The 12686-nt window shown below is 43.5% G+C and overlaps 1 protein-coding gene across 5 annotated transcripts in view; it reads left to right on the top strand.

Moving 5' to 3' along the window:
* The window catches only part of PCDH1 (protocadherin 1), a 236786-nt gene that overhangs the window by 24399 nt on the left and 199701 nt on the right, over positions 1 to 12686 (top strand). For all 5 annotated transcript variants that reach the window (XM_029583680.1, XM_029583684.1, XM_029583683.1 and 2 more), the window contains exon 3: positions 3842 to 6031. In XM_029583680.1, the coding sequence (XP_029439540.1) occupies positions 3842 to 6031 (2190 nt within the window). The remainder of the gene's footprint in view (positions 1 to 3841; positions 6032 to 12686) is intronic.

The raw sequence follows: 12686 nt of genomic DNA on the forward strand, positions 1-12686 counted from the left end.
TTATCACAACATCTGATGCTACTGAGATTATAAACAACATGAAACCATCTTTTAATCCCCCTAAACCCATGCCATATGAAAGTACGAAACCAATTAAACTCGACATTGCCCTTTCATTTCTAATTTCATTAATTCGTTGCTACAACATGGTGACATTCCTGACCTAAAACACACTTCAGTCCGGCCCATACTAAAAAAAAAAAAAAAAAAAAAAAAAATCTGTGGATCCCACTTTTATCTCCCATTACTGCCCGATCTTTCTTTTTTACCTTTCATTGCCAAAGGCATAGAAACTGCATGCCTTTACCAATTCTGCAAATTTATCGACTCCAATAATATCCTCAACCAATATCAATTCACGTTTAGGAAACATCACAGCACTGAATTACTCCTGCTTTCCAGCTTTGACATGTTTAGATGAGGTTTCGATTGTGGTACAGCCTTCCTTCTATGTCTCCTTGACACTTCCTCTGCATTTGACACAGTAAACCATCCATCTTACTATACAGACTACAATCAATTGGTATTACTAGCTGTATTCTGGTTCTCCTCATACCTCAGTAACAGGACCCAACAAGGCCATACAGACTCCTTTACGTCCTCCGTGATGTCACTTAGCTCTAGGGTAACCCAATGATCTGCTCTCTCTGCTGCATTGTATATTGTCTAACACCTTTATGCCACACCCTTGCTGGACTTGGAGTTCATTTATAACATCTACGCTGATATCAAATTCTTTTTTTCCCCAAAGGAAACATGGGCCCTTATGGAATCATTCCTTATCCATTGTCTTGTAACCATCCAAAAATGGCTTCACAGCAATAAACTAGTTCATAACATCCCTAAAACAGAAATCATTGTTTTATCATATTTTAGCTGTTAAACACACCCAACAAGTTCTCATTCGATGCACATTCCATCACAATCTCCCAAACTGTATGCAATTTAGGAGTCAAAATTGAACCCTCTCTATGCACAACCATATAAGAACCATTATCAGTGCATCCTTTTGCAAACTACATCTACTGCGTCACTTCAAGCTCCTTCTTGAACATTCTGATTTCCGGTCAGTCCTCCAATCTCTATTCTCTGGGATAGACTACTGTAAAACTCTTCTAGCAGGTCTACCATTATACGCGACCTGACCTCTTCAGATCCTGCAAAACTTGGCAGCAAGACTTCTGACTAGCGCACTCATTCATGAACAAATCACGCCTGTCCTCAGATCACTACACTGGCTCCCAATCTCATACGGTATACAGTACAAGCTCGCCCTGATCATTCACTCCACCATTTGCAACTTACACTTCCTATTGGTCTCCTCGATATTAAAAATCCCCTCTCCCACCCGACCCCTTAGTTTGGCAAATCTAATGCTATTAGATGTCCCATCTCCAAAGCTTACCCACCTTGATGAAACCAGAGAATGAACTTTCTTCACTGCAGGCCCTCTCCTATGGAACAGCCTACCAAAGTCAATCAGATGCCTCAGAGAAAATTCTTTAAAAAAAACAAAAAAACACAACCCTAAAATCTTTCCTCTTCAAGAAACATTAGCACTTAGGTTTGGGAATGCTATCATCCCCAACGTATCCCTCCTCAAAGTTTGTTAGATGTCTAGTGACCACTCGTTTTTTGCTCCTTGTTTTGATAGTCAACTCCCTGCTCCTATATATTGCTCCTCCATAATGAAGAATGATATAAGATGCTGTCCTATTTTATCCTCCTGAATTATATATTTATTCATATTATACCATGCTCTGAACATAGGAAAGGTGGCTAATAAATACTTTTTAAATAAATAAGAGCAGCCTTGACCTGTTCAGCCATCCTTCTTCATAACGAAGCCTTTCTATCCCCATTGTCATGTGTGGTGTGGTTTTTTTTTTTTTGTTGAGATGGAGTAACCAAAATTGCATGCACAGTACTGGAAGTGCAGTCACACCATGATTCGATAAGGCAGTATCAGGATTATTTGGAGAGAAACAGAATAAAACAAATGTTCTGTTCTGCTTTTTTTTTTTTTTTTGTCTGCCACTGCCACACACTGAGTTGAGGATTTCAGTGCTTTGTCCACAGTGACTTCAAGGTCCTTTTTTTTGCTCATTATAAGCTCCCTATTAGGTCAGAAAATGCCCTTCTGTCAGCTGCTGTTTCTCAAATTTATTTTCTCTTTAAAGCCCCTATGAGGAAACTGATGAAATGCTTTCCGTTAATGAGTTTGCTTTCATACTTTCAAACAATCATCCATTGTGCAAAGGGTTTGCTTTTTGGGGTGTCTGAGAATGTTAGTGCAGGTTGAGAACTGAGTTTCGTGTTTTTTTTTTTTTTGTTTTGTTTTTTTTAATCCTATTTAAAGAGGGGGAGAACTGAAGAGGCAAATGTATTTGAGAGTAAAAGTATAGTAATTTTCTATTAGTCACTTTCAGGCCGATGTAATATAGTGCGCTCAGGCTAGCACACTGGGTAGCACTCTATTGGGTGCGTGCTTTGGGGCGTCAAAATAACCCCTGATGCAATACAGGGATTTGTGAGTCCAAAACGCACGTCCAATCGAGCGCATAACTAGCACTCATCACGTGCAAATTTCATATAGATGAGTCTATTAGCTATTATCCCACAATGCCAAAAAATGGCACCCAGCCAAGGCGCCCATTTCAATGGCAAACTTAACGCCTGCCCGGGAGCTGGCGTCACAGCATGCCACACTCGGTCTCACTGAAATTAAAAACAAATCCTGCTTTCTGTGATTCTTCCTATTATTGTTGCGATACTAAGGAGGAGGAGCCACAGAAAGTAGAATTGTGCCCGCTCAAGGGCTCAACCAAAAAAAAAATCCTGCTTTCTGTGGTTCTTCATAGGGGAAACCACAGAGAACAGCAATCCCAAGATCTGGCCCAATTGGAACCCCCACCGGCAGCGAGTGAAGGAGCGAATTAACTAATATTGTTGGGCACGATACCAATTTAATCACTTCACTTACTGCCGATTGGTCCATTCACTGTCGCATGTTAGTGTGAGGGCCAATCCCCTTTCAGAAGGCTGCCCTGAAAGGGGATTGGTCCTTTTCACTGACAAGTGTCAGTAGAAAAAGGCCAATCGGCAACAGCCCTACTGGGGGTGGGGAGGGAGCTCTGGCCACACAGCCGCATCTCCTGGGTGCCCGATGCAGAGCACTAGGGATGCACAATACCCATTGTGTGTCCTTTTTTTTTAGTGCAGCAGCCTTTTGCTGATTGTATTGGGTGCCTGAGAGGAGAATGTGCGCATGGTTAAATAAAAACCCAAAACGGGTGCCCAGTTTGGACGCATGTTTTTTTTATGCGTACTTTATTGCATTGGTCTGTTTATAGAGGGCAACTTTTTTTTTCCAAGATATTTTACCTGGGTGATTGAGAAATTACATGTAACATCTAGAGCTGAAAATTGCCTTCTGTGGGTAAAAATAGTGTGGGTATTTTTATCCACATTGCACATGGGTAGAGTGGGGCTGGTAAGCAATGCCCTGATGTTATATTTGAACTTCTTGTGGTGCCACTGTCAAATTTTCAAAGGGAAACTCACAGGGACTCGCAGGCCTGTGATTATAAAGTGTCAGGCCTGTAAGCCCCACAAACTTTATAAAAACAAAAAAACTTTGCCTACTTTAAAATAGCAGAGCATCCTATGATTCTTGCTGTAATCCCTGTGAAGTCTTATCAGGAAAGTTTAGTTTGCATTTTAAACTTTAATCCATGGTAACTTGGATCCCATGGGGCCCTTTGACCCAGATCTATGGCAGGAAAAGCAGGAAGGTTAGGCATAATTCACTGTTCTAATTTGTTCTTTTCTAATGTTTTAGGTGAAAGCAAATGACTCTGATCAGGGTGCTAATGCTGAGATGGATTACACCTTCCACCAGGCACCAGATGTCGTCCGCCGTTTACTCAGACTAGACAGATCTACTGGGCTGATTACTGTCCAGGGTCTCATTGATCGAGAAGACGTCAGTACCTTGAAATTTTCAGTTGGAGCAAGAGACAAAGGAGCCAATCCCAAATCTGCCCGTACGCAGGTGATCATAACCATCAAAGACATGAATGACAATAAACCTACCATTGAGATCCGGGGCATCGGTCTCGTAACTCACCAGGATGGTGTGGCCAACATCTCTGAGGATGTGCCTGTGGCGACAGCAGTTGCTTTGGTGCAAGTGTCTGATCGGGATGAAGGCGAGAATGCAGCTGTCACTTGTGTCGTAGCTGGTGATGTCCCCTTTCAATTGAAACCAGTCAGCGAGTCAGGCAGTGACAGCAAGAAAAAGTATTTTCTGCAGACAACCACACCACTGGACTATGAGGCTGTGAAGGAGTACACCATTGAGATTGTGGCTGTAGATTCAGGGAACCCTCCCCTATCCAGTACTAATTCACTAAAAGTGCAAGTGATAGATGTGAATGATAATGCTCCTGTCTTCACACAGAGCACCATGGAAGTGTCCTTCCCTGAGAACAATTCTCCAGATGATTTGGTGATGGAGGTCAGTGCCAGTGATGCTGATAGTGGCTCGAATGCCAAGCTGACTTACTCCATTGTGGCTGAGCCATCTTCGAAGAACTTCTTCTCCATTAATCCTGATTCTGGTGAGATCCGTGTAAACACTGTGTTGGATCGTGAACAGAGGGAACTCTATGAGTTTCTGGTGGTGGCAGCAGACAAGGGCAGCCCCAGTCTGACCGGGACAGCGTCTGTGGTGGTCAATGTACTGGACAAGAATGATAATGACCCTAAATTCATGCTTAATGGCTACAACTTCTCAGTCATGGAAAACATGCCACCTTTGAGTCCAGTGGGTATGGTAACAGTAATTGATGCAGACAAGGGTGAAAATGCCCATATCAGACTCTCTGTAGAGCAGGATAAAGATTACTTTGTCATTCAGAATGGCACAGGCACCATCCTTTCCAATATCTCCTTTGACCGTGAGCAACAGAGCACATACACTTTTCGGCTGAAGGCTGTTGATGGTGGTGACCCTCCACGGTCTGCTTATGTAGGTGTGACTATCAACGTATTGGATGAAAATGACAATGCTCCCTTTTTCACTTCCCCTTCCAATGTAACACCTGAACACATCACACCACTGACCAGCCCTGGTACACCGATAACCAAAGTGCGTGCTGAGGATATAGATTCAGGAACCAATGCAGAGTTACGATATAGCATCACAGGAGGCAATCCATTTGACTTATTCCACATCTCACCCAACAGTGGCGATATCATCCTAGAGAAGGAGATCCTCAGAAAACACCATGGTCTGCACCGGTTGGTGGTGCGTGTAAATGACAAGGGCAAGCCCTCACGACATAGTACTGCACTAGTTCACGTCTTTGTGAATGAAACCTTGAACAACAGAACACTGGTAGATACTCTGATTTTGCACAGCCTGGACACACCTCTGGAGATTGACATTGCTGGTGACCCTGAATATGAGAGGGGTAAGCAACGCAGCAACATAATCTTTGGAGTGATCGCTGGTATCATTGCTGTCATCTTGGTGATCATAGTGGTGGTGCTGCTGCGCTACTGCCGTCAGAAGGAAGCCAAGAGTGGCTACCAGGCTGGTAAAAAGGAGACTAAAGATCTATATGCTCCAAAACAGGGCAACAAGAACAATAAAAACAAAAACAAGGCAAAGAAAAACAAATCACCGAAGCTTCCAAAACCAGTTGAGGAAGAGGAGGAGACTGGACTCCAGAAGTCACTCAAGTTCAACCTGATGAATGATTCAGTCAGTGACAGCCCCAGGATCCACCTACCCTTGAATTATCCTCCAGGTAGCCCTGATCTGGGGCGACACTATCGGTCCAACTCCCCTTTGCCCTCCATTCAACTCCAACCACAGTCTCCCTCTGCCTCTAAGAAGCACCAGGTGGTGCAAGACCTGCCAGCTGCCAACACCTTCGTTGGCACAGGGGACAACAATTCAACTGGTTCTGACCAGTACTCGGATTACAGCTATCGGACCAACCCCCAGAAATACAATAAGCAGGTAGGAGACCTCTTTCTAAGCACAGCTGGTATGGACAAGAACATAATGTGGACCCGGGTGTGGTGAGGATGGAAAATTTTGAGGGAGTTCAATATCTCTTCCCTTTTGGCAAAGTGAAGTATTTTGTGATGGGAAAAGTCAACTTAAATGTTCTCTGCAGAGGTCAGGGGAGGAGGGCGATAAGTGGTGGTGCTTTTCAAGGCAGAAAAGGTTCATCCTGTTCTAGTGAACTGCTGGAGTGTGGGGGTTTGGTGGCAGCTTAATCTAAGCCATGTAGTGCTGTGCTCTGAAACCAGTTCCTTTAAGATGGTGTGCACCTTGTGGTATCATTACTAGTTAGATTTAGCATTTCCTTGCCAGTGTGCCTTCAGGCCTGATCAGGTGTGCCTTGGAAGTCGCCACTGCTTGATGCAAGACGAGCACGGTTGTGCTCTCGGCACCCCACAGCAACAGGTCACACCAGCAGTGACTCCTTTCTAAGAACCTGTGTAATCATACATGCCTTTTCCTAGCCACAGTACGAGCCCTGGAGTGTGATAATTAATGGGAGCATGCAGGGCATGGATATAGTTGGGCCCCCCACTTTATGCAGTGCACACAGCACCTTCTCCTCTTTCCCCCGCTGGAGCTTCCTCCTTTTGTGTCTTTCCAGCCACTCTTACCTCGGGCTGAATGAGATGAGGGGGGGGGGGGGGGGGGGACGGACAGCATGCACTGGGTGCCACTCATTCTGAGTGGTGACTGGAGCAGCTCTGGCAGCCCAGGTAACTAAGCCAGCTGCATCACAAGAGTGCAAAAATAGAGCTTGTCCATTCTGACAGGTTTGTGTATCTGTCCCCCCCTCTCCTTGTTTTAAAATTGGAAGAGGGGCTGGTGGGGCTTTCAGGGCTTCCCTAGTTTTCGGCCATGTGTCCTCTCCTTGATCAGCCTGCCTGCTCCAGGGAAGTTGGTACCACACAATATTTTTGTTAATGTAGATGTGCCTTGAGCTTGAAAAGGTGAGGAAACTCTGAGCTAGGTAACGTGCCATAGAAATGTCTGATTCAAAAAAATGTTGTGTTTTTTTAGGGTGTTAGTAAGAGACTGGGGACGTTGTACAGTTGGAAAGACTGAGTCCAATAATGACTCCAGAAGACACACAAGTCCGTATGCTCATTATTTAAACTAGAACACATTTATGGAACTCACTTGGTTACTAGTGTAATAACTGTTGTCAGATTCTCCCTTCATGGGAACCTGGCAGGGTTGATTTTGAAATATTTTATGCAGAATGATTCTGTAAGCACTGCCAAAAACTGTCCTCATTCCTGCTCTCATTTCATTGAACTGTATGCACAGTCTGCAAAAGAAAAGCTGGCCAAAATCTCACCTAAAATCTGGGTGACTCTGAACACTACTCATGATAGTGCAGCAGGGGACATCTTAATTTTGACAAGGCAGAACTATGGTGCATGTCCTAACAGATAGGCACGTGAGGGTTTTTTTTTTTTGTTTGCTTTTTTTAATGAATTGAAGTAGATGATCACAGTACTGACTTTTTTTTTTTCCTTTTCTAAACCATTTTAGTAAAACGATTGCAGATGGGCATAGTTTTATGAGCACTGTGGGGGTGTGAACTGTAAATCTGAGCCATTGTACATGTGGGCTAACACCTGTAGCTCATGACATGCCTCATCAGTCTCGCAAATTAATTTATAAGATTTATATTTTATTAATGTCTGGTAACCTGGCTCCAATGTAGGTTTAATTTTTTGTTCTGTTGGGATAAATTCACTGAGTGCTTCCACAAAGCAGGCCAAAGAAATATTGCCCTGACTGCTGGAACAGTCGTGCAAGTCTTCAGCCTCAAGCAGCTTGGGTTGTATGGAGGGGGGGGGGGGGGTGCAGGAAGTGTCTTGAATTTCATAAAACCAGGTTTATTTGGGCAGCTAAAACCTTTTTTTTTGGGGGGGGGAGGGGTGCCTTTTCCATAGCTCATAGGCATCATCCACCAATCTGCTTTCTTTCTGAACATTTATGGATATTTCCCATCATTTTCAGCTGTCGTCATGTATATTGCAAAAGGTGATCGCATAACCCATGCGGGCTGCTTCTGTTTCAGTATTATGTCAAGGTTTACTGTGAAATAGACAATAAGCAAAACTGGGTCTCTATGTTGGCTGTGATGGTGGTGGTTTACAAACTATCATCTCATCTATTTTTTTTTTTTTTTCTGGTTAACTTCACACACAGAAGATTAAAAGCTGTTAAGGGTGGTGCTCCCTTTTAAGATTATTAACAAAAAAAAACACCCACAAAAAACCCTAATACTCATTAACATAAAATTTCAGGCTCTGATTGGCCGTTAGCTAGGATGGATAATTGTGAGCACATCGTTTAAAGCTCTGATCAGGGGCATTGTACTGGGCACATTATGCAGTTTACGCGTTGAAGGAGACAAGCATTAGGAATTTTGTTACATATTGCAAGCAACTGGATCCCCTATTAACACAACGTAACCTTCCTTTTGTACCTCCTGGTACCTACATCACCAAGGCAGCCATTTTCTGAGTCGCAAGAACACAAAATTACAGCACTGGCTGTCGGAACATAAATGCAAACAGAGAGGCCCTTTCTCATGAGGCATGAGTGTTATAATGGATGTTAATCTGTTGTTTCACTCTGCAACATGCCAGAGTTAAACACAGTGCGACCCACTTAAGTTAGGAGCCATGCTTCCTTTTTTTTTAAACGAGCACAAGGCTGTGGGAGAGGCAGGGTAATAACCCTGCTCTGCTCTGGGCATGAAGGTTGCTTTTAGCGTGTCGCTGCTGTACAATCTGGGGGTGGCATGGAGGCTAGGGAGAAATGTTGAGGGGATGGTGGGTGGAAGTGATGAGTGGGGACATGTTTGGTTTTATTTTAGATCCAAACCCGATCTTCAGTCTTCAAGTTGTCAGTGGATGACTAACGCCCAAGCATGAGGTCCCTTAGCAAGTGCCTAATTTCGTCTTGCTGGTTTTTTTTTTATTGTTGTAATGCATAAATGTAATTTCCTGTGTGGATGTGCAGAACATTTTAACTCTTTGAATTTTAACAATACCCAAATACGTTCATGAGATCCAAAAATTCATGTAACCTAAGAGCAACCAGGCACTGAAGGGAGGATAACACAAACATGCTGTTGACATTGTCGGCTGCCTGCTGATGCTGATTTTATACAATTTAAGCATGAATGTACATTGCTTTTTTTTTTTTTTTACAAATCTGTATTTAAATAAAAAAAACCAATTTTAACATATCCTTTTGTTTCAGAATGTGAAAGGTGGTATGAGTCTTGCTTGTTGTGTGAATCCATACGCTACATGGAAAGCTACTGTGCTATTGGCCAGTCTTACATTGCATATCTTCAGACATTCTTGTTTTCTCTGCTTACCAAACACACAGATTAGAGCAGTCGCTCTTAGTTGGTAGCTCCATAGTCCATCTGCCTCCATTAGATAGAGGACCACTTGCCTCACCTTCTTTTATACAGGAACTGTATGGGTTGCAGGGTGTTTGGTGGTTTTCCCAGCCCGTTTGGAATAGGAAGTGTCTGCTAAGTGATATTATTAACATGTATACAGGCAGATTGAAAAAACAATTCCTCTTTCTCCCTTGCAATCCTTTGACTTGTCTCAGGAGTTAGAATTACTGTTGTACAGCTATTTCTGAAAACTCCAGAGCAGTCAGGATGGGATGAGCAGGTGCTATGGGGTGATGGGCATGAGGCGCTGGAATATTTGGAACTGGCATGATCACTGGGGCAAAGATAATTTGTGTACATGTGACGTACACACACCTAGGTACTCGCTGGATGCAGTCTGTCTGCTGGGTCTCACCGGTTGAAAGCTGGCAGGCGTAGACATTAGTCTCTGTGCCAGACTTAAGTTTTAATCAAAGGTTCTGCTGAACTCTGTCTCCTTTAATATTTTCGGTAGATATGGTTCAGACCTGAGCCTCTGGCTTGGACTTATTGCTCAGGATTCACATTTTATTCTAAGCATCTTCTGCTCACTGTGCTACTGGAATAATGTTGGAGCACTTTTTAAAAAACTTTTGTGGGGGAGCTGTGTCTTGCTGCTGCTCTTTATTTTTCTCCCCTAAGGAGGAATAAATATGAGGACAAAAATAAACTGCATCTATGGACACTGAAATTGCTTCTCTGCAAAAGATGTTTGTTTAATAGACTAGAGCTGCCCTGAAGTGAGAAACTGCACAAAAGCTACAGCGAAATGAAGCTGATTGTCCTGTGGGCTGCATAAAGAGACAAGATCTCTGCCTGAGACTCGCGCTCTGCACCTTTAGAAATGTGATTGTGCAACTTGGTAAAGCAGGTGCTAGAGTGAAAAGGCCTTCCTGGTAAAAGGTCCTTCAAATTAAGTTTATTCTCCAAGGTAGAGGGGCTTTTGGACTGAATGAAGTTGGTAAAGACTTCCTGAAGTATTAGAGGGGGCTGCAGCTACGTGCAGGTCAATGATGCAAGGAAAGTAAGGGGCCAGCAGCGCCTGACAACATCGCAATCAGATGTTCTTTCTCTCCCAGCCTGCTTCCTCCCATGCTCATTTCTCTCCACCCCCCCCCCCCGCCCCCTGCACTTACCGCACACCAAAAAAGTGAATGTCATAAAGAGCTGCATGAGCCAGAAAAGGACCCTAATTCACACACCCAGCGATTTGCATCTCCTGTCGGCGGGAGGAGAATGTGCATATTCACTCCCCTCCAAAAAAAAAAAAATATTCTGAAAAGAAAAAATAAATCCTGTTAAGCTGGGACGAATGTTTGTGATTAATAACGGATTCGCCCCTTAGCAAACCACAGGGATATGCTGATAGCAGTGAGGCAGCTACAACGTTCTCTCTGTTCCTGGGTTCTTTCCCTAGGGTGGAAGAATATTGCAAGGCCCTTAGGCTTGTGCGATGTCTTCTGGTATTTCCCAGTAAAAAGAAAAAAACACAACCATGCAAGGTTGGGATTACTCCAAGAGTAATATCTGCCAGATTTGTTTACGTTGAGCTAGTATGATCCATACAGACATCAAATTCAATAGGTCTACAGTGTCAGAAATGTTGCACTAGGCAACCCTCTGGTCCTACTGTGTACTCTGTGTATGCTGTAGATCTTTCTCCCAGCTGTGGCGATGTTCACTGTACTTGTAGCTGCAGGTCTCTATATTCCAGCAGATGGAACTGGAACATCCTCTTGAACAGTTACAGGTGAGCTCCTGCTGATTCTCCTTTTAAGCAGCAACTCTGGAGTAGGTTTACAAGCTCAGGATGTGCATTTATTTGAAACAAAAACGGGACAAATGAGCATGTTTTCTATTTGTATTAGATGAAATAAATTTGGCCTCAAAAATAACATTTTAGTTTTTATTCATGTTTGGCAAACTATTTGAAATATTTTGCTTAAAACCACTAAAAAAAAAAAAAAAAAAAGCAAGGGATGAATAGAAAACAAAATTTTTGGTTGTGTACATTCTTCTTTCAAGCCTGCCAGCCTAGCCTAAAACACCACTTACCTTTGCTGTAGACCACCAGCTTCCTGGCTGGACCCCAAGAAGACTCCTGAGTCCTGGAAACTCCATGTGTAAGTTCCAGCCACCTTTCTAGGATAGGCGATAGAGAACAGGGCTTTAAAATGGCTTCTTGGCTTGAAGGGGGAGCTGCTCTGTAAAACTATCTGTCATTGGAGAGCATCTGAACCACTGCACTCTGTCTACTCAATCATCCTCTAGGGTTGAAGAGAGTGATGCAAATAGGGACACAGCTAGGACTCCTTTACATGTCAGAACACTACTTCCATACGTGAGAAATGTACATCATACATACATTTAATAGACATGGCCAGTGTGTGAGATCATACAACCCTACATACTCTAGAGTTGTACGCTCCTTTGAAACAAAAATGGGACACATCTTCTTCATTTTGTATCAAATGAAAGGAATTTGGCCATGGAAAAATGAAAAATATAGTTTTGTTTGTGGCAAAGTATTGTAAATCTGTGTACTATTTGAAATACTTCTTTTTTTTCCAAAACTGAAAAAAAGAAAAATGAAGTGAAAATGAAATTTTTGGCTGTACGCTACCCTAGTATCTACCCATAAACAAGTGGTGTAGCCCAGACAGGTGATGAGAGTGTGTGTGGCCTTTCTGGTCTACCCACCCATCTATACTAACTGTTCGGCTGTATAATCCCTATAATCTGTTTATCTAACACTGCCTGCTGCCTTCGCACTAGCCCCACTGTTTTCCCCAACGTAAGGCCTGTGGGTCTTTATTATGGCCCTTGACTGGTCAATGGCCACAGGGAGAGGAAAAAAAAAAAAAAGCAATCAATTGCTCTGTCTTAGCCTGGCTCCTGCAGTGAGTAGCAAAAGAGCAGGCACGCCAGACTGCAGTGGTGAACTGTGTCCTCCCTACTTGGGCTCGGCCAGAGGAGGGGGGAGCAGCTGATGGCTGCAACATCGCAGCCTGGCCTGATGTGTGAGTAACCCAGTTAGACAGAGGGGCCCGAGTGGCTTTACGGGCCCCCTCTCATTCTTACTGTTGCTTCTGATCCTGGTATGCCTGATGTAGCAGACCTCGCTTTTCTGCACCCTGCCAGCCGATGGCGTCACCGGCCTGAGACCTGGAA

The sequence above is a fragment of the Rhinatrema bivittatum genome, chromosome 18 (assembly GCF_901001135.1).
Source record: "Rhinatrema bivittatum chromosome 18, aRhiBiv1.1, whole genome shotgun sequence".
Lineage (NCBI taxonomy): Eukaryota > Metazoa > Chordata > Amphibia > Gymnophiona > Rhinatrematidae > Rhinatrema > Rhinatrema bivittatum.